Raw genomic sequence first — 26,876 nt, forward strand, 5'->3', positions numbered from 1 at the left:
CTATTAGCCAACTCTGACATTGCTTCCGTCTCCTGTTGCTGACTAGCGATCACGTGCACTGGGTTAGGGTGGGATAAGGGGTGGGTAGTTGGAAGGGGTGTTGGGGGATGCTGTTGGGGATGGGTGGGCTGGGGGGTTTGGGGTGTGCCCCTTTTGTTTCCGTAAAACTCTGAGTTCACTATCATGCCTTTCTCTGTCTGTATTGTTGACAGTCCCCTCCTGACTGTGGAGGGCTGTCCTGAATCTCGATTGAACTCTTAATAAACACGGTTTTGAAAAAAAAAATGCGAGTCCAGAGACACCAATCTTACTCTGCCTAACTTTTCCCAATTGGAAGTTCCACTTGTAAAGTGTTACAAGGCAGCTCCAGTGCTGTCCTATGGGAGAGATAGGCCTTGCTTTAGTGAAAAATTAATTAAGCAGTTTTTCACTACCAGGACATGTAAAACTTAAAAAACACATGCATATCCTGCTCATGGGGCTACCTAGGGCTTACCTTAGGGGTGATTTGTATGTAATAAAAGGGAAGGTTTGGGCCTGGCAAGTGGGTGAACATGGCAGGTCAAAATAGCAGTTTAAAATTGCACATACAGACTCTGCAAAGCGGGCCTAAGACATGTTTTAAAGGGATACTCATGTGGGTGGCACAATCAGTGCTGCAGGCCCACTAGTAGCATTTAATTTACAGTCCCTTGGAACATGTAGTGCACTGTACTAGGGACTTATCAGTAAATCAAATATGCCAATTATGTAAAAACCAAAAGCCATTACATATTAAACACAGAGCACATGCACTGTAGCACGGGTCAGCAGTGAAAAAGTGCACAGAGTCCTAACGTCAGCAAAAACAAAGTGAAAAACAGAGGAGGAAGAAGGCAAACACTTTTGGGTAACAACGCAAAAATGGCCAATTCCAACAGATGTTTACTGCTTCATCGGTCTAGTTTTGCAAAATTTAATTAGGATTCATAAGTTCAGTACCTAATATATACTAAGTAGACTACACATGCATGCATCCTTTCCGTACCTGTTCACTTTTGTCGCTCAAGTACTGAATTATATCCTTTTCCAGGCAGTAGTACACTTCATGTCTGTCGCAAAGCTTCGAGAATCAAAGTTGTTTATAGGGAAATTAAGAGTAAGGTGTGGGAAACTTTCAGGTATACTGAACAAGTCAATGATGAGGCCCAAGAAGCCACAAACCAGCCTCTAGTAGTGCTCCCTACTTTATATCTGCTGGACTACCAGCAGACTTCAGATAATCAATAATGCTTCCTGTTATAACACCATTATTGCAGAAGCTATCTCTCCACCCAGAGGATCTTACAACTTTCTGACCAATTCCCTTAAAACTGATAAAAATATACTCCATGTATTTCTTCATCAATTTATTGCAGGACCCTGGGTTTTCTATTTACACCTAGATGGCTTAGATGGATGATTTACAGAGCCCAATTGACATAAACTGTGTTAAGGCCCAGAAAATGTAATCCTTTACTGCAGCTCCCCTGTGCTATCACATTTCTGCCATTTGTATGGTCCCATAGTGCTTTCAGAGTCGGGGCACTCTTTCTGGTATTACCACTGAGCAGAGTCAATGTCGTCTTCTGTAATACTGTGTACTCAGAGACAGTCTTTGTCCAAAGTAATACATGATAATGGTTCGACTTGGATAATGTGATGAAGAGGATATAAACAATAGTTTCAAGAATCTTTGCATTGTTTTATGTGTTTAGATTTGTGAGTTGAAGGACTTTACTCTTTAATTTGTTCCACTTGGATGTACGGCATCCATTGCTCAGCCTTAGAGAGCTTTTGCAAATATCTACATGATTTAGTTGTGGGTGTAATTAACAGCTTAGTATTAGCATTCATTTGGGAAGTTTGTGGGTTCTGGATGACACTACTTAAAAGTCACAATGGTGCTTTTCTTATTAGAGTTAGTAGGTACCTTTGTGCTACCTTTCAATCTTGTTACACGTTGTCAGTTCTGGATTACCAAATAGGCAAAGTAGGCACCGACCTATGGGCCACACTCCTTTTATGGGCCCCGCGACAGCAGATCAAAATACAACCTAAAGTTTATAAATCAGAATCATCAGATTCAAATAACAGTTTGTCTCTCAAAAACTCATCTTCTGACAGCTGTCAGTTTGTAAAAAGAAAATCCAATTTGTGAGGGGGTGCGAAAGTTCGACTGCCTAGGGGCCTTCACAGGGTTTAATCGGGCACTGTACAACATGACAGCAACGCAAATGTACATCAAAGACTGCCTGGCTATTTCAACTGCAACAGTGGTGGCTGGCATGGATCGTGGGTATAGGGGTGTGGCGTTTGGAGGGGGTGTTAATGAAATCAACTTACCTCTCTACTCTGTCATCTCTCACGTCGGGCCTGAAACAGGTAGCAACCAGGCTCCGTTAAGCCAATCACAATGCTGCAATGCATGGTTGTGATTAGTCTGGGCACCATGATTAGTTTCTCAGGCAGGGAATGGGAGCCTGGGCAACATGCAAAGTGCGCATGACTGTTAGGCCAGCCAGAGATGGCCGACCAAACATTCATGCGCACTTACAGAGTGTGCCCACCACTCTTCCCCCTGCTCTGAGAGCAGATTAGCCCCAGCCACCAAGCTGCGGCAGCAGGAAAAAATTACATGATATTAACATGGTATTATTATAATTTTTTTTTTTTTTTTACACTGTGAAAAGCAGTGGGAAGACACTCCTCCGCCTTAGCAGAGGAGCCACCACTGAGCAGCTAGCTAGCCACAAACCCAGACCCGCTTCTGTGAAGAGTTGCACTGAGTTCTCCCAACATCTTTGTAATGTTGGTTTCTGCTTAATTTGATGTGTGTCTCAGGGTACATATGTATATGTGTCTGTGCGCTACTGAGAGAGGAAGTGGGAGATGGAGAGAGAGAGAGAGAGAGAGAGAGAGAGTGTTTGTGTATGAGGGTGTGTGTGCAGCACTGCTGCAGTTTTATATAAAAACAGGGTTAAGACACAGGTAGAAGATAAGAGTATGATAATTAGTGCCAACATTATTATGAGTACTAAAGGCAGTGCAATACCATTTAACCTGTCTTCCAATGCATGTAAAGTTGCTTTCTGGAAGCTAACGCCTTACCCTCGAAATTCCTCATTCTGTTAATTAATGTTTGCAAGGTCACACAATTGACATCATCATTCAGTTATTTCCGCAGATGGCACGGGGCAAAAGCAGTATCTGTTGGGCCCATAGAGGGACCAATTAAGCACTGAATACAAGGTTGTGGCAACCATTTGAACATGTCAACCTGAGTTATTTTAAGTCCTTAATTAATCCCTTATGTGTCAAGGGTCTTACAACCACAGTAGTAGGGCTTTTGTCCAGGTGTTTTGCCATGTACAGGTTCAAACCTGTTTAAAAAATGTGTTACCTTTCTGGATGGAAATAAAGCAGACAGAGATTTTACAATGTTATTCATACGTTTTCTAGTTTTCCAAAACAGGTTAACTTAAAAAAATCAAGGTTCACAAGTTGATGATCACTTTTTGTCAATTTTTAATTCATGAGAGTTAATACACGCCAGCAATTTGATTGCAAATGTGTAACAAAATAGATGAGAACCTAAAAAATATTCAATCATAGAACTGCAAAAGCTAAACATGTGTGTGACGACCCTTGGAAATTGACATATGATCATCTAGGACCCAGTCCTTGATTTTGGAAGGTTCTTATTACAATTTAACAGCTAAATCTCAAGTCTTGTGCAATTGAAATTATGAGCTGTGTGGTAATGATCAAACTTTCACACTTTTTCCCTTCATAAAGTCGGACAGGTCATACCAGAGGAATTAGGGGTAAAAGGACTGGAAAAAAGGCAAAACATGTGGAATTCGGCGATTTTGCATGTTATACATAATATAGTAGTTGAAAACTGGGAATGAAAGGTATTTATTACCAGTGGGGTAATGATATTTACTATGTTTGGTTAATACCCCATCGTAATCTGGTTAACTTGTAATTAGCGTCACAGTTGCAGAGGATGTGTGGAGGTGACGATTGGAAGTGTATTTTTAGCTACAAAGAAGGAGGAGTGACACCTCAATGTTTCAACATTTTCTACCCTCTGTATCTGTGGAATTGCCTTGTAATTTGAGAAAAAATTCATAATTCTGAAAGGCCATTGCTCTCAAAATCTCCATAATGTGATTTATTTCAATTCCGGATATAGCATAGACAATGAGTTGACAATAATGGTGTTGTGTAAAATGACTACACCTGTAACTCTATTGTAAGTATACTAAAGCATTAATGATGACATCCTATTGTATGTGTTCAAAATTCATTCTACTTTCAATCCCAAAAAAATATGTTTTTGAAAATAAGATTGCATTATGAGTTTTAAGATAGGTGAGTACTGACCGGTGCAAAAGTAAAACTTGAATCTATGAGACTGTTTTTCTTCTTTTCCATATAGTGGTAGGAGATCTGTTCCTATATTCAGTTCTCATATGCCTCTTGTTGCTTTTTCCGAGCTGACCATTATTTGTCTGTATCATAAGTCATCCAGGTCCTTCAAGTTTTGGGTTACACAATTGTTCTGTGAAATTCTCTCTCATACTACAGTAAGGGAGAAGCAGAAAAAGGTTTTTGCAGCTGAAGTTAAAGGAACTCTGCCTCCGTGCCACGCCTGAAGCCCCTCAACACCCAACAGGGAAATACATTCATCAGCCATGGTCGATAAGGGGATCCTGAAATCCTGTGACATAATGATGATTCAACGTGGTTTTGCAGCGTGAATCTTTCTGGATTCACTATGCTGTGCATTATTCCGTCATCTAGTGGTTGGGTCCGTAATTGTAGTATTTCTTCTCTCTTTTTTTTTTTTTCGTGGCCCAGATGGGCGTCAACATACCACCATTTGGTGTCCTTTGTGATGCCTACGCGCTTCCTCCGGAAGCTCCCACCTTTGGTCGACATCTTCAGATTCTTTTTTCCGCCGTTGGATCTGGATCAACAGCGAAGGAGCTCAAGTCTTCAAGCTGCAAGACTTTCTGGAAAAGTATGTGAGACATAGGTCAGGCATGTGGGGCTACCCATCTCATCAACTCCATTGCTTTGTACTTCATTGTTAAAACCATATGTGAGCATTCATTGTAGAAATGTATATTTAATCCTCTACCAGCACCCTTCAAATCTAGTCACTCATTCTCACCCATGTGATCGTGTGTGACTGTCTCCCCGTTCATCTATTCCACTCTCATCGTCTCTGCCGACCTTGTTCATTCAACAGCAATAGAAGGGAAAATTATATCTGCCATCTCTCCGGAAGCTTAGAAGAATCCTCAGGCCCACTGATGATAGATACTGTTACAACAAGATCATATTCTGAGCTGCTTCAGAACCTATCTGCCATGGCTTAATAATATTTAACTTGGAATTATGGGCAGATGAGCACCGGGTAGTACCACCACACCGACCCGTTTTTAGAAGGGATCAGAATATCGGCAAACTTCAATGTTCTTTCAACGCTTATGGGCAAAACAAACTGAGCCAATTCTTTGATATACTTCTGTTTTTGTGGAATTCAAAGCAGCTTTCAATTCCATTCCAAGAAGTATCCTATGGCAAAACTTCATTGAAGGGGCATCCCACCCAGACTGCTCAGGAGTATCATTCTATTATACACCAAAATATGGATTTGTGTTGAAATTGGGGGCAGAAGCACAGTCACATGCAAAATCTATACTGGGTCAGGTTTAAAACAAGGTTTTGTATTGGCGCCTTTATTATTCAAAATTATAATATAGCAGACTTATCATCAGAATTGAAGAAGGCCCCAAGCTCTGCAGCCACCTGTTCGCATGCCTTCTTTATGCGGACGATGCCCTCCTAATGTCTAAGACCGTGATCAAACTACAGCATTTATTAAATATGTTATATAAATATGTAGAAATAAATGGGTTCAAGTTAACTTGAACAAAACTAAAATTATGGTCATGGGCAATAAGATCAAGAAGCCTGGCTCATGAAACTTGAAAGGTGCACGAGTCAAAAATGTCTTAAAACCAGGGAGTAGCAATTGACAGTCGAGAATCGCTCCTCCTCCAAGAACAACTTATAAAAGACAAAGCCTTGTCTCTGTTGCGCGCTTAGTCTCCATAAACAAATATCTGGGGCCCCACTCCAGTCCTGCAAACTCACACTGTGCCACCGTGTGACACACAATATTGGCTCCTATGGCACTGTCATCCGGTGAGGAGCCAATATCACACCATAACAGGGAAACCACTGTACACAGTAGATTTCCAGCTTGTTTTCCGAGACTTTGGACTGCTGACATCTATTAAGGGGTGTGAAAACACCCCAGGACATTGGCACCAGCCTCAACAATCATTTTTTGTGAGGGAGGAGGAGGGGGTTTAAGGGTGGGGTGTAGGCAAAAGTGCATCTTAGGTACTTCTCGGCACAAGACCCCACCCCCGCATCACATGATGAGATTTTTGTTAAAGTTGGCAGGTCTGCCACTCTGGACCCAAAGGCAAAAATGATTGCAAAAATCTAAGCTCAGAGCAGCAAAGGGAAGTTCACTAGTATTGTTGCAGGAAATTTCCAACGCAAGTACGACAGAAGCACACACTTTTCTGGAAACATCTTTGGAGAAGCTTCAGATTGCAATTTTGTGGGCTGTACCTGATTCTTCTGGTACATTTGAAAGGGTGTTATTAAAAAAACATGGGGTACTTCTTATGGACAGAAGACAAACAGCAACTTGCGAAGTGTGCGCATGATTGGTTGATTATAAATAACTAGTCAAAGTCCAGCCTCAACCAATCTTGAGTCAATGTTTTTCTAAACGTATCGAGCACAAAATTCTGCAATATCGGCTTGGATGCTTGCCGACCCGGCTTTGTCCCGAAAGAGTTAGGTAACAGCAAACCAGGTACTGTTGACAATGTTCAGCACAAACTAGGCGCCTACAGGGAAAACAGGGGACTCAGGTTAACCTCCACTCAAAGTATTCTCAACCATAAGGTTTTATGGTTGACAATACTGTTGACAATGTAACAACTACAAGGAAACCATTATCCACATATCTGCACATGCCCCGCGTTACTACAGGAGAGGCAAATTATTTTAGAGTCCCTGCTTAACTTGTTAGGTATCCGCTCTTGGAGGCCAGCCGCCATGGCCTACCACCAAGGGACCTATCCATTGCTGGCCACACGATGTGTGAGATTTATGGGCGTTGCTGAAAAGAAAGCAAGCGCAGTACATATTGAAAAACACTGCTGAACGGTTGAAGGGCACGTATGGGACTTCTTGAGCCCAAGAATCCTGAGATGTGTCACCCTGTTTCTAACTGAACTGATCCCATGAGCCAGGCGTTGTGTCCTCCTACCTCTAACTACAGACAAGTTAGTGATGGATTTTATAAGAATACGTTGTAGAATGTAGTTTTGTTCTATTAGCACTTTATTACTGTCCGATTGTTAGCATTTTTAATAGGATAATCAGATGTAATAACTAGAATTGTATTATTGATAAACTATACTATGTTCATAATGTTCATGTAAGGGTTTAATTTACTAAGGCATGAGATAAAAAAATAAAAATCAATTAATTTACTACCATTAATGCATTTGTGTACCTAACTAAAAATACGCCTAATTGAACAATACAATAATAAAAATACAGGCCCCATTAACACTTCGGGAACAATAAAAATCACTTCACAATAAAGCAAATGAACAGTAAGACACATCACAATTGTCCGAGAAGGCTAAATCTAATCTTCATTCAGTTCATGGAATAAAAATCCTCATATATAAGTCCCAGAGCTCGTGGCCTTGCACCACAGTGGGTGCATCAGTGTTGAGATGGCCCAGGACTGGCAAATCTGTGATCATGTGAAAAGATTCCGGGCTTTGAAAACAACCCATTTCAATGGAATGGGATATCATGTTGGAATGGATAGATCTCCTGCCCATACATGTCAATCCTACCCCATGAACAACCCCGACAAACATGGGGGCAGATTTATGTCGGACTTGCGCCACGTTTAAGCCGCCGTTGCGTCACGCAACGGCGGCGTAAACGTGGCTCATCCCTGCAACCCATTTACAAAGTGACGCATCTAGGCAGATGCATCACGTTGTAAAGCCCTGCGCCGCTTGTGGGCGTTCCGGCGCAGGGTGGGCGTTCCGAGGCAGGTGCGCCTCGCAAAAGTGGCTGAGTGAAATCTACAAGATTTCACTCAGTCACTTTTAGGCCAATGCTGCGTCAAAACCCTGCGCCTGCTTGAAGCAGGCGTAAGGCTTGACGCAGCATTGAACAGATAGGGCACCCCCGAGCCTTGCTGGAGCTGGGTCGCGCTTGCGACGCAACTCCAGCAATGCGCCACCTTTACGGCACAGATGCGTCACGCATCTGTTCCGTTTTTGCCCCATGGTGCACCGCATTGTAAATGCGGCGCACCATGGGTGGCGGAGCTGCTGCACACAATAACTGGCGCATCCCTGGGATGCGCCAGTTATTGTAAATCTGCCCCAAGGTATACAAGAGTCAAAAGCCCAACAGACCCTATCGATTAGACTACTGCACACCAGCAGCAACGGACAGAAAAGGATAATAGACTAGGCGTACTAGGCTAGACAGATGGCAGAAGACGGGCAGACCAGGTACAGGGTGGAGGGAGGGAGGGGGGGACGGATCAGTTCATGACATAATTCTAAAGTACAAAATGCAATCACCTTCTGCGATTATACTATATATTGTGGATGTCTCAAATGTCTCCAATCTGTAACGACTGTATTATGGTATACTACATGATGTACTGTGCCTTAAAGTCTGCATAAAGCTGTTATTTGTAAAGATTGGATAACAAACAACAAAAAGAAAAATGCCATAAGTACTTGCTATGATATATTGCAACCAAACTGAGGTTTTCAATAAAGTTTGTTTTAAAAAAAATGTGAAACAATTTCTCTTGATGAGCTTGCTGCTTTATTGCTATTAGTTAATGCATTGTTTGTATCTAATATTAATATATAAATAAACAAAACAATCAATATTATACGTTAAGACATGGTGCCTGGAAGGCTTCCCCTTTAGTAGCAGAGGGAGCACCCCGGGTAACTCTAATGTAAAGAACTAAAGCCTTGAGGGCCTGTGGCATCTTCCATGACATGGCAATGTGTGGCCAGATACCTGACTCCAAGCAGCCTGACAGCCTATATCTATAAAAATAACAGTATTAATGGTAGTATAAAGCAGCATGTTAAGTTAAGTACATGAAATTAGTATCCCATACAGAGTTTTCATAATATATTACTAATCCACATGAGGAAATGATTTGAAATGGTATGGCACCGAATGGATACATGATTATAACCTTTATGCGTACTAGCACTGGGCTTAGAATGGAGTGCTTCCTTGCCACAAAGCGCATTAGTGCCCCATCAGAGGTAGGTGCTCTATGTAATACCCATACCCAGTGCTTTAAAGGGACAGGTACCTCAAGTACAGAGTAGCTGTACTTCTTTAATTTGAAAGGGAAAATACCTGCACTTCTCAGCACTGCTGGAATACAAAAATGGGAAAGTACCAGCACTTTTCAGGAGCAGACAGGTACTCTAAATAGTGAGTATCTGCACTTCAATATTTGCAATTAAAGCACTGCCCATACCATACCCAGAGAACCTACATTAGCTTATTTTTGTGCCTCCTGACAGTCTCTGGCAATTTTACTGTCAGATCTCAAGTCTTAACTCAGCTGAACTACCTCTCCTCAGCCCTTGTATACACACACCAACACAAACAAAATGGTATCCAATCAGCTCTGTCAACTAATCAGAACAATTCATTCAGTGAGTAACGCACGGGTTCTAAACTGACTCAACATATATTAGAACATTGGAATGTTGGGACCTTTATTGAAAACAATGGAGTGCTCCGGGCTTCTAATGGCCGGTAGGAATCCAGAGCTCCAACATTCCAATGTTCGTTCACAGCGTTTGCTATGAATAAAAGGCCTCAAAGAGCCCGTGGGGATTTCAATCCCCTCGGGTTCTATGAGGCCTTAGTTTTACAAATTAGAACATTCCTCCCTCTAGGGGTGGAATGTACTAATAGCCTTAGAGCCCTCTGTAGCGGGTTCTACCGGCCATTAAAGGCCAGCACCATTGTTAAAGGCCCTCGCCTTCGGCTCTAGTCTTTAACGATGGAGTAGGCCATTAATGGCCGGTAGAACCCGCTACTGAGTGCTCTAAGGCTATAATATGAAGCTGTGTATCAATTACCAGACTTATCCATCTTTGGACCTTTCTTTATAATTGAGCCTGACACTGACCATTGCTCAAAACAAGCATGGCTGGTAGAACATTTGCAGTATTATGATTACCACACACTTCCAGACTTCTCAGACGGGGCGACTGTTCAGACACCATATATTGCATTGTTATATCCTGAATAATTAAACTTTGACGGTAAATCACAATGAATTCCCACTTTTAAAATGTTTTGACAAAGGAGAGGTTTCAACAAGGACACTGTCTGTTTTAGTCATCTAACACACGTCACACTCACGCAGTACGTGTTGATTGCTGCCCCCTTCAGAAAGAAACAATGGAGCTTGTGATAACACCAAGTCAACTTTAAGCAACTTGTTGGAAAAGGAGTTGTGAGAAATAATTAGCAAATTAAGAGGCTGCCTAAGGCAAATGCCTCCGACAGTGTTAATCAAACATGTAAACACAAATCAATTACGTTTTATATTAGATTTCTTATGTTTCTTTCTCGAACCTACTGGTTCAGTCTGTGACCGCCATATTTGAAATGCCAAATCGTTCATACCCTCAATACACCATTGTTGATCAGGTTTACTGATGTGTACAAATACTTTCTGCAGTTATGTGGAGTGAGATACGCCCCACCGTGCACTGAAATTCCAATACTTTCTGTTTACAAAGCAACTGCTGCTTAAAATACTGGCATTGTATACCAAGCTGTGCTTAGAAATTGTATTCACAGTAAGCTAATGTGCACGCACGGCAAAATGGGAAATTATGTCTTCACTGCTCCACATTTTTTGCCTTCCACTACTTATTTAGACTGATAACCACATGCGAAAGAAGGAAACAAGCATTAGCAAAGTCAGTAAAGCTGTGTGCTTGTCTTTGTTGTGTTTGCGGCATTTCAGATATGATCTCTTTCGAACCTCCCATGTTCTCACATTTTGTGTCAAACAGAAAGGTATATTTACACATGAAAGTTCTGATGTGTACAAAAGTCCAACAAATCCTATGCTCTGTTTGTCTGTGTGCATGCACAATTGGGCAACTTGCAATGCTTTTGCGGTAATTATGGCAAAAACAAAATAAGCATTTGCACCCAGTTCACAAGCGATAGTTATTGGTTTTCCATATTTGCACTTCTTTGATTCCAATTTGATGGCTTTTAGGCTGCAGGTGTGCATAGAACCCAAACAAATTGTGAACCTGTCAATCATCTAGGCCGGGGTGCCATTCATGATGACTTTGTTGATGATACACCTTGTTATAAAGATGGTATGGGCTGCCAATTGACCCTTAAAGGTAAACGGGATGCATTTAAAAAAGAAAAATGAAGTTTCCTTTTAATTTTTTTAAGAGCAGGCAGTGGTCCTCTTAAAAATGTTGGTTCCCCCTTTCACAAATGGGAAGGGGTTCCTTGGTTACCCATTGTGAATGGGTAACCACCTCCTTCATGGAGTTGGTAAAGTATGCCCCTACGACTATTCGCTCCCTTGGCACGCCCCTTCCTAATAGCGACTCGCAGACACAATTTGCGATTCGGTACTAGCTTACCCAATCGCAAATAGGGCTTTTAAAATATTTTTTTCAGTTCGCAAATCCTGCGAATAAGGTTGTTTGTGGGCTGAAAAATTGTTTCGTACATTTGGCCCTAAATGAAGAGTGCTGCAGCATGTAACATGCACTCGAGGAGCGTCAGTGTGGGATCGGGGGGCTGTGAAGTAGGGCATTAACACCATCCGGATGGTACGAGGGATGGAACGGCAGTTCTGGAGTTGCTTTCTGTGGGAATGGTTTCATGACATGGACATTTCCGCTGCTGGGCCTTTTCCTTTGCCTCACAGATCTTCTCTGCCCATAAGCTAATCCCCTTTATATGGGAAAGGCTGTTAGTCACTGGCGCAATAGACCTCAATTGTGTGAGTCAGGACACCATGATGCTGAAAGCAGCAAGTGACGGTCTCCCACAGAAAATATACATATTTTGTAAATTGCTTACTGTACGATGCTCATTCTAATTTCTCTTTCAGATTTATCAATGGAAACCATGCTCTTCTTCAAAATGCTCCTACTTTATTGATATAAAACACTGCATTATTTTTTAACTAACTGTTAAATTATGGATAGTTGAGCTTTACACCTCCAGCGACACCTGATGTTTTTTACCCAACTGCGCTTTGTAAATTTGTTTTTACTTGAGATCATACTTAATGATATTGAAAGCAGTATTAAAATCACAACTGCAAGTACCAGAAAGCAATACGCTTTTGGGGATAAAGCACAACTGGCTAAAGGTGGCGCACATGATTTGCAACCACTTGGCCGCCATGATTGGGATTTCGGATGGCGCTGCCTAAAACACTGACACAACCCAGCATCTCACATGTCCTTCTTGACAAGCAGGTCTGCATTATTGCAAAACAAATTATGTTGCTTGACACCTCAACAAGGACTACTCCTTGGGGATCAAAGGAGAGGGCCTTTTCTAAGAAGGGGCGGGAAAGCAAAACATGGGTTTTGGAGATGCAAAAGGCATCCCAGAATTCCTTCTTCTAGCTTTCGAAGACACTCGATGGGTTTTAATTTCAAGGGGCAGTGCAATAAACCAGAACCCTGATTGGGTGAAAAGTAATGGTCTGGTTTTCAAATGTAATCGTTGAAAACACATGTAAGACAATCTGGAGCCAATGTAATGTAAAGTATTTCATTTGTGAAACAAAAGTGTCTTTGCAGGCTTTTGTCCTTTCCTCCAGAGGGGGGCTAGGGGGTACAGAGGTCACGACTGCCACAACCCTGGTGGATGACCAACCGCCATATTTAGTGACAACATAATGTGTATTTGTAAACCGAACGTTCACCCAAAATGGTATCTTGGCACTGAACAACAGATGTTGATTGTTATCCAACTAAATGCTACTCATTTTATAGACCTCAGAAGGATGAAAGGCTGAGTGGGCCCGCTAGGATTTGAACCTATGAGCATGAGGTCAAACACAGGCTCCTGCAGTAGATGCGTTAGTCCACTAAGCCGCCAGACCCACCTTGTGATCCCTCCCACTCTGGCAGGAATCTCTCTGCTGTGAAGGTAGCTAAGAGTGCTATTACCAAGTGACTATGATGAGTCAGACTGTAGTCACTGATCAAAGTGTCACACGGACAAAGTCAACTGAGCTAGGCTCAGTGAACCTTGCAGTGTGTCTCACTGGAAACCAGGGAAAAGGGTCAGAGACGGATAAGGTCCCTAAAAACAAGACCTAATTAAATGGCATTTGAGGCACAGTACAAATATTTAGTTGATAGCAAATAAAATGTTGTACATATAAAATAACTTGCATCCAGAAAAAAATTAAAACATGTTGAATAGGTGCATGGCAGATGCTAGAGGACTTAGGGGAACATTTACGAATAAACAGCACAATGCAACGCAGCAACCAAAGTTCCTGCGTTGTGTTACACTAAGTGGAGAGAGCTGCACAGCACCATATTTACTTAATATGGCTGCTGCTGCTCTCTTACCCTGCACTGGTGCAAATTCAGGCTGCTCAGTGTCACATACATACCTTTGCATCTTAGTGAAAAGGTGTGTGTGTGTGATGTGTAGCATAGGTTTTGTATTGAATGAAACCCTTTGAGTACAAAATCCACGACCTTAGTTTTTTTTACATTTCACACATCAGGTGCTGTACAGTGCAGTATACAGAAAATGAGTGACATGTTTAAAGAAATTAAAACAATTCTCCAACTTTTAACCTGCCTCAAGGAGGCATTTTTTTATGCAAAGCTGGGTCTGATAATCTGTGGGGATCTGCCTTTGCATCGAAAACCAAGGCTTATAGAATTCGAACACCCAAGTACCTCCCATGGAGCGCCTCTAATCGCAAAGTAGTGTAAAGCGCTAGTTGGGTTACTCTGAAGGCCACTTTCTAGCACAAAAAGGTTTTGCGCTGGAGAATAAATAATCAGGACTTTGCACCACATTGCTTCACTTTGCATTACTTTTTTTTGCCGTAGCCAAAGTCTTGATAAATATGCCTCGTACAAGGTGACCATACTAGGATGTTAATGCCCCAGAACATAAGATAAAGTTGGACTCCAAGTTGAATCACTATAATTGAAAGATGGCAACTCAATAGTGTACTGTTTGTGTTCTTCCCTTTCCAGCTTCACTCAAACCAAGACAAAGGAGATAATAAACTCAAGTACATCCTTTCTGGAGATGGCGCGGGAGACCTGTTCGTCATCAACGAGAACACAGGGGACATGCACGCCACACGAAGACTGGACAGAGAGGAGAAATCTGCTTACACTCTCCAAGCCCAGGCGATATACAAGGCCACCGGCCTACCAGTGGAACCCAAGTCCGAGTTTGTCATCAAGATCCACGACATCAACGATAACGAGCCCAAGTTTACGAAGGATGTCTACACTGCCACTGTGCCAGAAATGTCTGAAGTGGGTATGTGATCACTAGCCTATATAACATGAGAAAAGTAACTGTGAGCAGTGCCTCACATGCACGCACCCATGCACACACATGGAAGAGGTGCACGTCCACACAATGGGGCTTATTTTCAGGCCCATTGTGCCACTGGTGCTTTACTTTTTTGACATACTGGCTGCACAGGGTGCCTGCCCTTATTTATAAGGCCAGCCTGTGTGACTTTTCTTGGCCTTGTAAATATGGGCCCCTTTCACACATTACTCTAATTGAAAGGGGCATTTCAAGGGTGTTGCTGTCGGTGTTCCCACACAATATCCATGGAACTTGACGCATTTGCAGATTCACAACTTTTTGTAAAACTGGGAATGCATGAGAATACTACGCCTCCCCAGCGGAAGTGTGGGAATGGTGCAACAAGGAGAAATACCTTGTGCAGCACACATAGAAAGAGGAAAACGCCATTATTTATTGTTTTTGTGCAGTAAGGTGCCGCGCTGTGTCATTTTCTTGTAGTGGAGGCCCAGTGTCTCTCCCATACATGTACTCATAGGTGTCCATTTTGCTCTTGGAATCGTCAAGAGGTTGCTCTTGCAGCCATATCACATGTCCCTTTGCAAGGAGGTGCAATAATGTTCAATTAGATTCCCAAAATGGGCTCTAATAGAACTAAGTGCAGAAAAAAAACATTCATGCAATTTCCAGATGACTATTTTATGATTTGCACTTAAACACTGACTTCATTCCAATGCCTATCTGCCAAATGGTAACAGATCTTTCGGAACAAACCTGTTAGAGCATTTTGATGAATGTGTGGCACTCTGATGTTTGTCCTCTATGCGCTATGTTTGCTTGTATTGCGTTTTTCAATAACTGATTCTTTTGGGAGGGATTGGTGCTTACTCCACTTATCAGAGCACTAGACGTGAGCCTCCTTATGGCTGCTGACGGTTCTTACATGCACCCAGGATTAGATCACTATGTGCGTGATGCTTCCTGTAGCACGAGATTAGCTGTCTAGTCCCTGCTGCCAGATACTCACCAGGACAAAAGGGCGATTCGTTGAATTATTTTTATTTTTCTCCGCTTGAGTGCTGCACGTCATAAATGAGTAAACCACTACCCTTGCTTTCTTCATTGCATGTGTGTTTGATGGACTATTGTGCTTGCTCCTCCACTTTGCTTATTTGTATGAGGAAAACAAGGCAGACGTTATCCTCAAAAATAGGTTATTCACACAAATAAAGCTTGTAGCAACAAATAACTCCACCTGGACGGTTATGACGTCATGGCATATAAACATCCAAAGTACGGCGCCGACCGCAAGGAGCGCGGCGTTGGGCGTGGAGTCACATAGACCCCCAAAGAACAGTACTTTGCAAATTATGAAATCCAAAACGGTGCACAGCGTTGGGGAGGTGATGCTTCATTGGCGCCGGGTGGCGTCTGTTCCTTACGATAACAGGGGAGGTGATGCATCGGTTCCTTACGATCCCAGGGGAGGTGAGGCCTCGGTTCCTTACTGCGATGCAGGGGAGGTGAGGTGTTGGTTCCTTTCTGTTGTCCGGGAGGTGAGGCGTCGGTTCCTTACTGTTATCAGGGAGGTGATGTCACATGGCAGTGAGTCGTCGGTTCCTTACGACTGCGAAGTGTCGATGAATTCAAGAAGTCACCCACGTCTTGTATTCACTCCGCGATGATGAAGCACCGGCGTTTAACATTCATGTTGCAGGGATTAGATGCTCTTCAGGCTATTTATGATGCCACTCCCACATTCAAGATCCTGATGGTCATAATAGAATAGAAACATAATACTTGCCATTCCTTATACCTCCATACTACTAGCAAGTTTACAAAAATGTAAAAAGGGGTTTAGAATAATCACCTCAAATTTATTGAAATAGTGAATTCAGTGACTGCTCTGGTTATCATTCGGTGATCTAACAGAGTTTTACTTCTATCACACAGCAACTGAGGCTTTCGCTAAGGAAACATTTTGTCCGGCTGCCACGTTAAAGAGTCTAGGGTCTCCTGTAATTATTTAGCTTTTGCACACAATCTGGGACAATTATTTTTGAGGGTCGAGATTTTTGTTGTTGTTGCAGGTATATATAGTGCAAACTGGACCCGAAAGTATCAGAGCACTTAACAATAGCACCAGTTGCATTACAGTCGGACACGTTCACTTTTTTTAGGCACCAGAAGATTAGCTGATTTGCCCAGAATCACAGGATATTTGAGCTTCCCCCCAGACTTGAACCCGGTTTCCCATCTTCAAAGTTAGCCGCTCTAGCAGTCAAGTCACATCCACCCCCGATTTGGCTGCACTTACCTTAATATTAAGCACTAGGGCCTTTTCATTGTACCATGATCTAATCTCCTTGCATCATATGTTGGGCCTCATTTATGAAAACTCTTGCATTGCTGCAATAAAACAGCGATGCAACAGGTTTCCCTGTGCCCTCCTTGCGACGTGATGGATACACAGTATTTAATGTACAGTGCTCCATGTCGCAAGGAATGACAGGGAATGACAGGTACGTCAGGAAGACTGATGTATCTGTTGGCCCAAAAGACACGCATTGCTGGAATTGCATTGCAAGCATGATGAAACTCCTGCAATGCATGGGGCAGGTCTGTGCCTATGGCACTGCGCCACCCTTACGCCTGCCATGAGGACGGCGAAAGGTTTTGACACAGTGGTGACCTAGAAGTGTCAGAAACTTCTATGACCCTTTTTTATGTGGGAACGCCCACAGGTATAATATGACTCAAGGCTTTACAAGGTTATGCATCTGCTAGATGTGTCACCTTGTAAATATGACGCAAAGTGGCGCATTATTTACACCACCACTGCATCACAAAACGTGACACAATGGCTGCATAAATAAGGTCCGTTATGTTTAACTGTTATACCATTTCCTAAACTGATTTTCGTTGATCGGCCTCATCTGGACCACTCCCTGTTGCCATCAAGTTTGCATATGCTCTACAGTTTAAACTTTAGCCGACTCAGCCATTTCACAACGTTGTTTATGTTAATGGAAATCATTTAGGGGTAGCAGACGAAACAGTAGTTACAATGTGTCCCCATTCCTTCAACTCCATTATTTCAACCTATCACCACTTTAATTAAACTCCATTACTGAGGTACCTACCATTTTGTTAACTATGTATCTTGCCTTCAGATTCATAATAAGTAAATAGGCTGAAAATCAAGTTGAAAGAACTAAGTTGAAATAGATTAATCATATTATATTGAAGGTAATTTACTTCTAGACAAGTATTCAATTTACAACTTAATCCTCTTTTTTAAATTTAATTTAAAAAAGAGATAGGATCAGCATTTGGATAGGGTCTTCCTCAGTACCAACAAAGGCTCATTGATTCTAGTTGTACCCATATAAATTCACTGGGTCGTAGAACTCTATCAATGGGGTGCAACGTGACATTGAATATAATGCACTTGTAATACTGCAGACGGGGTATCCGTCACATTTGCGACAGAGTAACTCTCCATCAAACTCTAAAACAGGCCCTCACAATGGTGTACTAACTCGTAAATGTTGCCTCTGAATACATGAGAACATTCATGAAAGTAAGGGCAAAAACTCCAAAAGCATGCAGTGGGTGCACACCCGCGGAAGCACCATCTGCATAGTTTCGGAATTGTTGGCATCTGAAGAAGGGCCCTGTCCATTTAAAGCCATGGAGTTGAAACATCAAGAGATGAACTGTGGATATATAACAGCTGCTGCACCTCTGTTAGATCTGACTTGAAAGCAGAGTTGCCACGTGACCTTCTGTGATCAACAGAAAAAAAAGCTTTAAGAAGCACTGCTGAAAGAGGAGCTTTTGTTGCTTTTCTTGAGGATAGTATAGAGGAGCTTTTGTTGATTTTCTTGAGGATAGTATTTGATTTGACACATGAAAAGAGCTTTTGTGTTGCTCTTTTACCTTGCGAGAAAGTTTATGCAATACAACAGGACTGAGTTGATTATGGTCACAAGCCAATGATCAAGAGGAAAGGCCTGATATGTGGATTGAGAAACGTTATGGGAAAAGTAGTTGGCCTGAATTATGTATAGTGAGAAGTACAATTAAAGCCCCTTCTAGTGTGGATTGTTATTACACTGTGTTAAAGACTGCAGACAGGTATTGTGCTATTTAACTTCACAGATTATTGTAGTAGGCAAATGTGTGGGTGATGGTAAACCCTGTGACAAACCCTTGGGTAGAGTTGAATTTTGATAATCCTTGCTAAACCATTTTAGGAGGCTTTGTATATTGTGTTAATAACTGTGATTGTGTACATAGTTTAGTGACTTTATGCCTGATGATTGTCTTGTTGGAATGCATAAAACCAGTCCAGTAGGTCTAAGTTAGTTATGGTGAGAAGTCAATGGTAAAAGCAATAGGGCTGATTGGTTTGTTTCGAAAAATGATTTCTGACACCAAAGGTCTAATTTGTTTAATCTGAAAAGGTATGACAAAGGCAGTAGGTCTGATGTATTTATTATAAAAAACACTTGTTGAGGCCAATATCCCTTTTTCAGGTAGCTTTTTATCAAAGCCTGCGGACAGGTATTTTGTGAAGTGTATTTTTAAATATTTCTATAGTAGGCATGTGCTTTGGTTTTGGTCGCCCTTTTGACAAGCCCTGGAAATAGAGGATTTGCACGTTAATAATCCTTGATAACCTCTCTTAGAAGGGATTGTAGATTGTTTTGTCGACTGTAATTGGGTGTGCATTTGTGAATTTGGTCACAATCCCATGATAAATGGTAGAGGCCTGACTGGGTCATTGGGAAGTGTTAAGTCAGATCTGATTATTTTATTATGGAAAACCTACAATAAAGGCAGTAGGTCTGACTAATTTGTGATTAAAAGTATTTAAATATAAAAAGCACTTTAAGGGTGGATTGTTATTATATCGCACTAAAGCCTGTAGACAGATATTTTCTTAGATGGATTCTCTCAGATTACATTAGAAAGCCAGGGTTTTAGTGTTGTTTGCCCCTTTGACAAATACTGGAGAGAAAGATTTGCACTGTGACCTCACTAGACTCTCTTCGTTGTCTGCCTGCCTCTTGTAAGCAAAACAATTATGAAAAATATACATACGTATGCATACAGAAATACATGTACATGCATTGGGGGGCTATAGGTTAGTCTTCTGCCATTTGTATTTCTTTTGTCATTTGTGTGTTTGTTTGCACAGGGACAGCATGAAGAAAATGCTGCTTCTTCATCATGTACAGCATGTGGCAGTGGGTCAACTCACTTAAAACTTTGACTCTATGTCTCTGTGAGTGTCCCTCTGTGGGAAGACTGGTGGATTAGTTGTTTAGTTTTCAATGTTCTCCTTTTAAATAACCCATTTAATTTATTTCATCTATTTTATTTTTCTTCTACTTTTTTGTTTTCATTTTTTAGAGAATCCTGCCACTCCCAGACAGTGATGCCTGGCTGCTAGCTGTGTTAACACCAACTACACACCTGTGTCTTGTTGCCCACCCAGTTCATTAAAGGAATGGGTTTTTCCCTATATTAGTAATGGGAGTTACTACCCCCTTTGAAATATCAAGGTCTGCAGAAAATCGAAGACATGATGACTTTCACTGAGAGATTTTTGCTGCTGAAAGTGGCCAAAATCTTCAGGAGAAATTCCAGTGTCAAATGAGTATTTACAAGGGAATCATTACTAGAATTACTGATTCATATGGTAATGCCTCATTTCTAAATGGACCTTCAGAGTCTCACTCATAGTCCCTTGTTAACTCAGTCTGATCCCCTGGATTTACTGGTAACGAGGATGTAAATGTCTCCATAGGAATCATTGTTCTCTCGCTTTTTATTTTATATCCAGCTCTATTGGTATTCTCACACAATTATTAATCTCCACACCATTTTCAATATTTGATTTACCCCTCCCCAGCCCCACACCTTGCAGAACAGCCAAGTACAAGTAAACCAAGAACCTTGAGAATTAGTAGATAAGACAAGTACACTTTTGAGTCCTAACCCACGGGTAGGGTAAAAGTTGAAAAAAAGATTGTGCATGTTTAGCCCCTGCTGGTGCCTGGTACTTGAAAGATGGATGGCAAGGTTACTCACTGCCACATGACACAGCGTCTTGGTATGAGATGCTCAACTGACTGTGGCGTCCATAGATTCCGTCACCAACTCAGCTCAGACACACTCAGACAATTACTCACCTACCTTTTTATGTGGTCACCAAATTTGTTAAGTAGCTTGAAGTAGCCCAATGAACCGAAATGACCATTTTGATTTAAAGTTAATTTAATGGGAAAGATGTGGCGGTGCAGACCTGCATGTGCACATCTATCTAATTGCGACTTGAAAATGGGGCCCGCAAGAGTGTTCGACACTCGTACCAGGCTGTTACTGAATTGCAGCTATCTGCCCAAATTTAGATGAGGGCATGCCTTTTCTCCATTTTTTAGGGTGCTGCATCTGTGCTTTGCAGTTAAGACTTCGGGCCTGAGTCACAAAGGATCTCTGGGTCTCCGCATTGTAAATTATAGGGAACATTTTTAAAAAGTTAGTTAACTTGAAAATAAATATTAAGCATATTTGTATGGTAAATATGAATGAAAATTAATTTTAAACATTTATTTTTATCCAGAAAAAAATCTAAATATAATACAGCACTTTTAACTTGATTTTGAAATACATATTTATTTATGGAAATACACTAATTTAAATTAAATGATTTTTCCTAAACATTTAAAAATAAATTCCCTCCTAAAGAAAGAAAAATAATCTATTTTATTATGCATTATTAATTTTTAAAAGTGACATAGAATTAATAAAAATGTAATAATATGTTTAGAAGAATTATTGTTACATGCAATTTTAAATTCAAAATAGGGCATTCAAATATGTTATCATTAAATAATAAATATATACTCTTTTTATATTTTCATAACATTAAGTTACATTTATTTATATTTTTAACTATTTAAAAAAAATGTAATTTAACAAAACCTGATGTCCTATTCGGCCTCATTTTAGTCCCCTATCTCCATTATCTATGGGAGGGTGTTGCAGTACTCATGGTTGGCAATGTGTAGTGCTGGACTTACTAGTGTTTCTTTAGTAGTAACGTATATTTGGATTTTGTGTTTATGAGTAAGCAAAAAGAAAATAAACTTGCTCAAAAGTGTAACCTACCCAGAAGTGTAAAATACCTTTGTGAATCTAGCTCATGATGCTATGAACGATGCACTTATCTGGAGCAGGCTTCTAATAGGAGCCTGGCATATGGTTATATTTCATAATGACTTTGAGAATATGCTCGCCATGCTGCAGGAGAGAGGAAGTTAATGAAAAGGTGGCAAATGTCAACTTTTGAAACAAAGGCTCTCTCACTCAATCGGAGACTGGATTTGATCTCTGCTGTTAGTAGTTAATTGCTGTAAGATGTGCTCAAGCAGCATTTTAACTTGAAGTCCACCGAATAATGTCCCTTCATTTGTGCTACACATTCAAACTGTTGTGCTGCCAAATGTAAGCACAATTTTCTATCCAATTTTGCAAATTGCACAGAGTTGTATGTCACAATATCAAGTGAAGCCAAAATTACATTTACAGAATACTGACTACAAAAGCATTGTGAAGATAAGTATATATAGTTAAGTATAGATTTAATAATAACTCCATATCTAAGTAGTCTACCTTGAAGATATTCATGGTCTAGGTATGTAGAGTTAAGCACATTAAATCAATATATGCTATATATGCTTGCTTTCACAATATCATGGTGGTCGATATTCTGGAACTGATATTACGATATTTGAATCCCACTATTGTGGTGGAATCCTTTAGAGTGAGCCAAGTCTTCAGCTGTTTTCAGACGGTCCTTTTGTTTCTGGTATTGTATTGCGACATTTGTATAGCGTTTAATAACCTTACGTGGGGCACTGAAGTGCTTCCCTACACGCTACACCCAGTAGGTTTTTTGGTTGAAATTGCGCTGTTTTTTGTTTTGATCCTGTGTGGGAGGTGTTACCATGTTGTGCGTGAGGACCACTAAGGTGCTGTTATTGTGTTATGGCATGCAGTGCTTAGCAGTGTGACGGATGAAGAAGTGTAAGAGAGGCACACATTTTATGTTTTTCAGTAAGCTTTGAGCAGCTCTGCAGGTCCCTTTTTGGCATTTCTTAGGCGCATTAGCTTGTTAATGCATTGGATTGTCCATTTTGAAATATTCTGATTAAAGTTTGTGGTTGCGGACAGGGGTATGTTAAAGGGAGAAGTGGTGGAGAGATTTGCTGTGATGGACTGGGTTAACAGCCTCATAAACCTGATCCTCATTGTTTAATGCTAAGAAGTGGCCGTAGTATGCCTGTAGTTGGGACCTGCAGTGTTGGACTTATTTAGATACCTCCTTTGGCCTGTGTATATGGCAGATCTCTTCAATTATTCTGTGCCTGGTCGGCTGGTGATGGGTGGTTTATTGCTGTGGACGGGTGTGGTACAGGGTGATGATTATGACCTTTAACATTTTTATTTCATGAGAGTGTAAAGCAGTAAAAGGGAATTATTAAGCAGCCTGTATGAACTACAATCACCCGAAGTGTTGAGGTATTAGTTTAAGTGCGGGATATATATTCTATTGTATTTGCGCTATATGTCACTTACTACCCCTGACAAGGCATTGTTGTGCTTTTATGCTGAGCAGCACGCTCCTCCAAGTCCCAGGGCTAATGTTTTTGTTTGCTTTTTGGTAGTTATTGTTGTTTATTGGGATAAGTCTTGTGATCTACAAGAACCACTCCATGCCTTAAGATTCGATTACATTAGCAGGAATTAGGGGTCATCTTCAATAGGAGAGGAGGATATGGGAATTTCATGCAGTGGTTGGCGGCATTTATTGATGATCTACAGGAGATTAGGTATTGTTTGGGTGCAGAGTATAACTTTTAAATGTGAGGTTGTAAACTTAGCACAAATTGATGGAAGCAGGGAATTCACTAGGCTGAATTTAATCAGTTAGCCCTACGCTTGCAGAAATAGAATGGCGTATTAACACCATGCAGTCGTCTATCTGATCATGGTGGGCTTGCAAGATAAGAGAAAAAGGCATTCCAGAGAAAAGGAACAAGAGAGCCCACTGTGCCCTGGCCACATCTTACTCAATGTCTAAATGACACAAGCATAGCTTACGTGCCACATCTTACTGTCAGACCAATTGTCTCACTACACTTGTAGCACAGGCAGTATTCTGAGATAACTATTGGTGCTGGTTTAATCATGGCCTTAGAATAGATGCGAATTCAAAGCCTTTTTGGAGACTGGCATGGAGTGGGGATGCCAGAGCTTGAGCTGGTGCAAGTCCCTGGCATGAGGTTGCTGCATCGAAAAAGTACTGGCATTCTTAGAGCTAAATTTAGGTCTGATGTTTCCCATTGACTTCAAGCAAAAGGCCATGTATGAATGCCAACAAAAACCCTGCACTGACAGGTCCTAGACATGATGCATGGGTCTTTGAATTTGACCTCTGACTTCTTAGATGTCCAGTGATAGCAAATAGTACTGTGGTCCCCAGGGCCAGTGGCCATGCTCTTTAGTAATTATGGTATATGTATATTATTGCTTTTAAAGAGTGGTCATATCATAACCACTTCAAAGAGCTCCCAGAAAAGCTTGACTATCAAGTTGACATGGAATGGGGCAAAATTTAGCTATGTAGTCCAAGGAACAGGTCCTTTATCACTATTATCATCTTAGCACAGCTGTGGGCATTTGGGTATTCAGCCTTTTTGGGAAATTAGTAAACATCTATTTGAAGTTTTGTTTTCCATCATTGGTATTGCCCATCTACCTCAAAGTTAAAGAAACATTAAAGTATGACGAATCGTGAAAATATGGAGCGTAGAAATCACAAATTGCTGATTTTATAGTCAAAAGGAAAATCCAGCTGTTGTTTTTCCCTTCATTAAATTGCTTTATTTTCCTCTATTTCCCACGTTTTAAGGCTACATTTATTATACCACATTTATATAGTGATGCCGACTGCTCCAAAGTTCTAAAGAACTTGTCACCGTCAAATGTTTTTTTTATTTTTTAAATTTTATTTTAAAGTTCATGCACTGTGTGCTTATGCTTCTGTTTGAAAATGGAACAGAGTATTCTATTTTCCCATTTTGCTGCTGCCACCAGGGCCGGACTGGCCATTTACTTATTGGGCATTACCCTAGGCTTGGTGTTGGAAGGGGTTTTGAGACACTGGAGGACAGTTTTTGAAGGCGCACAGCCAACAGTCTTTGTCAACCTCTACCGCCCCCCAAGGTTCATTAAATGAGGCAGTGGCGTAACAAAGGCCCTCCACAGGGCGGTGGGGCACCCGAGCTCCATTGAGCCCCCTCAGCGCTGTACCCTGGCCTGAGAGCTCCCGAGTAAATCTGGAAGGGAGCCCTCACATGCACTTTGCAAGGGGGGGCTCAGGTTTCGTTACGCCACTGGAACAAAGCACAGTGACGAGAGAGAAAGAGGATTTGAGAGAGAAGGAGAGAGTGAGATAGAGAGGGGCTGGTTTGTTCATTATCGCCAGGGTGGAATTTTCTCTCTCTCTCTCTCTCTCTCTATATATATATATATATATATATATATATATATATATATATATATATATATATATATATATATATATATATATATATATATATAAATCAGGCGCGCAACACCCATTGGGCTCACCGGGCTTCAGCCCCAAATCGTCGTCGGAATAGCTGGAAGAATTAGCCCCCCCCCAAATCTTTATCAGCCCCCCCCGAAATTTGGCTCTAGTTAGTTGCCCGCCTGATATATATATATATATATATATATATATATATATATATATATATATATATATTCTTTTTTTTCTTTCTTTTTTTCCCGTATCCCGCACCCTCTCTTTCAGATTAAGATTCCACTGAGGGGGGGCATATAAACAATGTACTGGTTTAAAATTATTTTCCCTGCATGCCCTGCTCCATCATACTGACAGCTCAAGCAGAGTAGAAATTGCGAGATTTATTACTGGCTTCCAAGTTCGTGAGCAGGTCATGTAAACACAGGGAAATGCGGAAGCGGAATTGATACATCAGTCAGGGGCCCAGCTTTCATTACTGCAGCAGGTGCAGTGGCCCTGGCGCCCCAGGGTGGGAGGGACTCACTGTATACTTATTATGGCTGTCTTTTACTGCCCAGTGGGTGGCGGACGGGGGAGCATTTGTATAGCTTTTATTGTCCCCATGATACCCGCTATCACAAGTTTTGACAGTATTGAGTTTCTGAGGATAAGTTACAAACCTCTCGATCATTGAACGTGGAAGGCTGTCAACAAAGCATGAATAATTTATTGGGAGGTTTGTAAAGTTTATTTTGGGAGGACGATTCGGGATTTCCGGGTGGCTTATTAGGATATTTGTTTAGTGAGGAATCCTCTCTTTGGTCGGAGCCATTGACTTTAAATTGCAAAATTGACCAGGTGTCCCCTGCAAATAGCAGTGGGGCACCCTTAGTCCCTCCACGGGCAGGAGCCTCGTCTGTTTTTTGCCATGAAGAGGAACAACCGTGACGTCATCTGGGGGCGCCCAGCGAGGCATCATATAAGGCACCACGAGGCGAAGGATCGGCCTCTTTTCATTTCACCACACACCAGCCAACATACTGCATCAACCACAACAATGTCTTTGGCTGATCTTAAAGCATGTATTCTCATCACAATAATGTCTGCTTAACTATGGCTATCATTCCTCACTGATGCTATGTGACTATTTGAATAAATGCTTCGCCCTTGGTTAAACCACACTAACTGCAGTTGTTTATCTCATTGGAAGTCGCTTGAGTGAGGAGGCAGCGATTTGCACGTTGTGAACGCACTATATTTGACTCTGCCATTAAATGGCCGAAGGCCAAAAGGACACAGATTGACACGAGCTGCCATTATCCTCCTTTCATGTAATGATCTTGTGTTTTATCTTGTGTTCTTTATTTTTCCTAGGAACATTCGTTGTACAAGTCACCGCAAACGATGAAGACGATCCTACCTACGGAAACAGCGCAAAAGTAGTCTACAGCATCCTCCAGGGGCAGCCATACTTCTCCGTTGAGTCTGAGACAGGTCAGGAATCCTACCCTCAGTG

At 41.4% G+C, this 26,876-nt stretch overlaps 1 protein-coding gene across 2 annotated transcripts in view; it reads left to right on the forward strand.

The window, feature by feature from the left end:
- Window positions 1–26,876, forward strand: part of LOC147722595 (cadherin-6-like) — a 222,121-nt gene that overhangs the window by 146,265 nt on the left and 48,980 nt on the right. For both annotated transcript variants that reach the window (XM_086965121.1, XM_086965119.1), the window contains exons 3-4: window positions 14,442–14,736; window positions 26,735–26,854. In XM_086965121.1, coding sequence (XP_086821247.1) covers window positions 14,442–14,736; window positions 26,735–26,854 — 415 coding nt within the window. The remainder of the gene's footprint in view (window positions 1–14,441; window positions 14,737–26,734; window positions 26,855–26,876) is intronic.

Source organism: Lissotriton vulgaris, chromosome 4_1 (assembly GCF_964263255.1).
Source record: "Lissotriton vulgaris chromosome 4_1, aLisVul1.2, whole genome shotgun sequence".
Taxonomy (NCBI): domain Eukaryota; kingdom Metazoa; phylum Chordata; class Amphibia; order Caudata; family Salamandridae; genus Lissotriton; species Lissotriton vulgaris.